Here is a 2,892-nt window from a genome sequence, read left to right as displayed (position 1 = left end):
CATGTTGTCCTGAAATAAATTAAAATGTAAGTACTTTGTTTGACAGTCTAGGGCAAAATATATGACCATTTGCAAATCTGGTAGAATGCTCTTTTGCTGATTTTAGTCATTTAAAAACTTTCAGACATTCAAAAACCCTAGTAAAAGATCCACGGTTATGTTTTCTGTTCTCAAAATGAACAAGAGAAAGATAATAAGTCAATTGGATTGATAAAGAATGACCCAGCCTAAATATCTCTAAATATCTAATTATTTATTAGCGGGCATGCACAGTAGATGAAAATTATTTGCAACAAGACAAAGTCAACACAGCAGAAAATTTTCAACAGTGATTGAAAAATAAAAAAATATGTTTCACAAAATCAAAATGGTTCAAAGGAATTGGTGGGAGCTGTACAGAAGGTAATGCCAAGAACCTCAGTGAACTAAAGCAGTTTTGGAAAATGCTCCAAAATTCCAAAAGTCACTGCTGCTCAAAGTGCTTCTACAAGCTACTCAATCATGAGATTTTCGTTCTGTATACACCCTGTGCATGCAAAATGACAATAAAGTCAGTCTAGTCTAAGTCTACAGAATCTACAGAAAAGACAAAGCAGAATCTGCTTCTTGGGGTAGTGTTGATCCTTCAGTGTTTGTATAAAGACGCTACATCTTCTATAAGACTGTTGTGGAGAATGCAAACTCTTCTCCTGTTGAGATAGCAGCATCAGGACCAGGGACTAAAAGATCAAGTCTTAGATTCAAGTCCTAATAGACCCATAAAAACAAATAAAAAATATACATTTCTTGATGAAAATGCACGTATAAGGAAAAGGGGAAAAAAAGATTTCTGCTTTTATTTTTAATTATGTCAGTTTTGGTAAACGGGCAGTTCTGCTTTATATTTTATTGTGGAAATGCTCTAACGGAACCGGTAGCGTTTTTTTGAAGTCCGGTAGGAACCTTTCTCGAACGGAGAAAGGTTCCTACACGTGAGCAATGGCCGAGCAGACACTTCTTATCGGTCTCTGTGACGGAGAGCTGGATCCCAGGAAATACCCCTCCACATTTCTGACAAACAAAATCGGGGGCAAACCGGACTGGTCGTCGGCTGTCACCGGGCAGTCACCCTGCTGTCGTCTTTGTAGCGCCCCGCTAGCCCATGTGGTGCAAGTGTACTGCCCCCTCCAGGACTCTCCCTACCATAGAAACCTTCACCTGTTCGCCTGCTGCCAGCCTGGCTGCAGCGGGACGTCTGGTAGCTGGACGGTCCTCCGCTGCCAGTGTCCGGAGGCTCTCAACCAATCCTCTACGCCACAGGTAGTTGTTCCGTCGGCCACAGATTGGTGTGAGTTAGCTGATGACTGGGGAATGGAGAGGGAGGAAGATGATTCTGGATGCAGAGGAGGTGATGACCATCGGCAACAGTCTGAAGATCTGCAAACAGGAGGTAGGTGTTTCAAAATTTCAAAATCATTAGCCTGTTGCCATCTTTCAATCCGGGGGTAGTGGTGGTGGGTTACGCTACTCTTGTATTTCTCCATCTCGGCTCAGAGGGACATTTGGAATCTGGAAACTTGTCAGGTGTTGCAGACTCTAACTTTCACTCTGGTGTTTCATCAGTAAGTCCTACAGTCTGCCCCATGGATGTCAGCTCCGGTCTTCAACAACTCAGTCTGGTAGAATTTGAAGACATGCCCGTCTTCCGTCCATTTTTCATCAGTGTGGTGGAGGAGTCAGAACTGTGTGAGGAGGACGATCAGCTGGAGCACGCTCAGGAACTTCTGAGGGAGTATGAGAGGAGAGAGGGCACAGCAGTGTGGGAGGGAGAGGAAGGAGGTGGTGGTGGAGGAGAGAAGTATGAAAAGGCTGAAGCCAGACACAGAGATGCTGCTTTCTTCAGGTTCATGAAGGCCGTTTCGTTGTGTCCGCAGCAGATCCTGCGCTACTGTCGCCACAGTAAACCACTCTTCATCTCCAAGCCGCCATCCAAAGTGAGTCAGGCGGTTCCAGCATGCGGCTCCTGTGGAGAACCCAGGACCTTTGAGCTGCAGCTGATGCCTGCTCTGGTCAGTCTGCTGCAGAGGACAGACAGCAGCCCAGAGGACGAACTGGAATTTGGGACTGTGTTGGTTTATACTTGCACTAACAGCTGCTGGACTGCAGGAACAAACTGCCCAGTGGAGGAGTACTGCTTTGTTCAGCCGGACCCAGATCAGCAGCTCTTTAAATGATGGAGCAGATTGATTAATCTAATCATTGCTTTATACATTAAAAATGGATGAAAGAAGTATACACCACCCATCCATTATCATACACATTTATTGTCCCTAGTGGGGTTAGGAGAGGTGCTGGTACCTATCGAGAGGTGGGGTCACCCTGGACCGGTCACCAGTCCATCACAGATACATAAACATGTGAGGATTAAAGCGGATCCTGTTTTTGGTTTGTCTCAGCAGCATTAAAACATCAATCATAACCTGCGTCTGAACAATGCTCGGTTTCCATCAATCAATCATGTTTTTAGTGTAATACCATAAAAAAAAGTAAAGGACATATGAAGACAATTCATATTCTTCCATTGATATGTGTAACCCCATTTACATTTTTTCTGCAAATATCCTGTAGTAATCAGATTGGTTATGTTGATGCCAAGTTAGTGCCTGACATGTCTACTCAAATCTGTCATATGTACGTGATGCATTCACATTCATATGCATTCTTCCCTTTATGAAATAAATAAATTCATATTTGTCTACAGTGTTGGCACAATTATTAGGTAAGTCTTATTACCTAAAGGGGTAGCATTATGTAAAATTGTCTTTTGAACTTTACATTATGTTATTTCCTCATCATAAACATACCTGGAGTGTTGCTTTCATTCTTTCATGCATGTTTGAGAAATCGCCGCCT

General features: G+C 43.3%; 1 protein-coding gene across 2 annotated transcripts; it reads left to right on the top strand.

Moving 5' to 3' along the window:
* Positions 1–902: 902 nt before the first annotated feature.
* pdcd2l (programmed cell death 2-like) lies at positions 903–2,735 on the top strand. Of its 2 annotated transcripts, none has more exons than XM_028035351.1 (2): positions 903–1,429; positions 1,534–2,735. In XM_028035351.1, exons 1-2 carry the CDS (start codon positions 979–981, stop codon positions 2,211–2,213), a joined length of 1,131 nt encoding a protein of 376 aa, XP_027891152.1. In that variant the 5' UTR covers positions 903–978; the 3' UTR covers positions 2,214–2,735. The 2 variants fall into 2 exon arrangements, with proteins under 2 accessions (XP_027891152.1, XP_027891162.1); XM_028035361.1 differs by having other exon boundaries at positions 912–1,429; positions 1,603–2,735.
* The last annotated feature ends 157 nt before the right edge of the window (positions 2,736–2,892 follow it).

This window comes from Xiphophorus couchianus, chromosome 2, assembly GCF_001444195.1.
Source record: "Xiphophorus couchianus chromosome 2, X_couchianus-1.0, whole genome shotgun sequence".
NCBI lineage: Eukaryota > Metazoa > Chordata > Actinopteri > Cyprinodontiformes > Poeciliidae > Xiphophorus > Xiphophorus couchianus.
Note: the sequence above shows the minus strand (reverse complement) of the source record. Positions and strands in the feature narration are given on the sequence as shown.

Excerpts from the sequence above, each read along its gene's own strand:
- pdcd2l (XM_028035351.1), top strand. The coding sequence starts at position 979 with ATGGCCGAGCAGACACTTCTTATCGGTCTCTGTGACGGAGAGCTGGAT. Across the intron at positions 1,430-1,533 it reads TGAAGATCTGCAAACAGGAG|AGGGACATTTGGAATCTGGA; the intron begins GTAGGTGTTTCA and ends ATCTCGGCTCAG.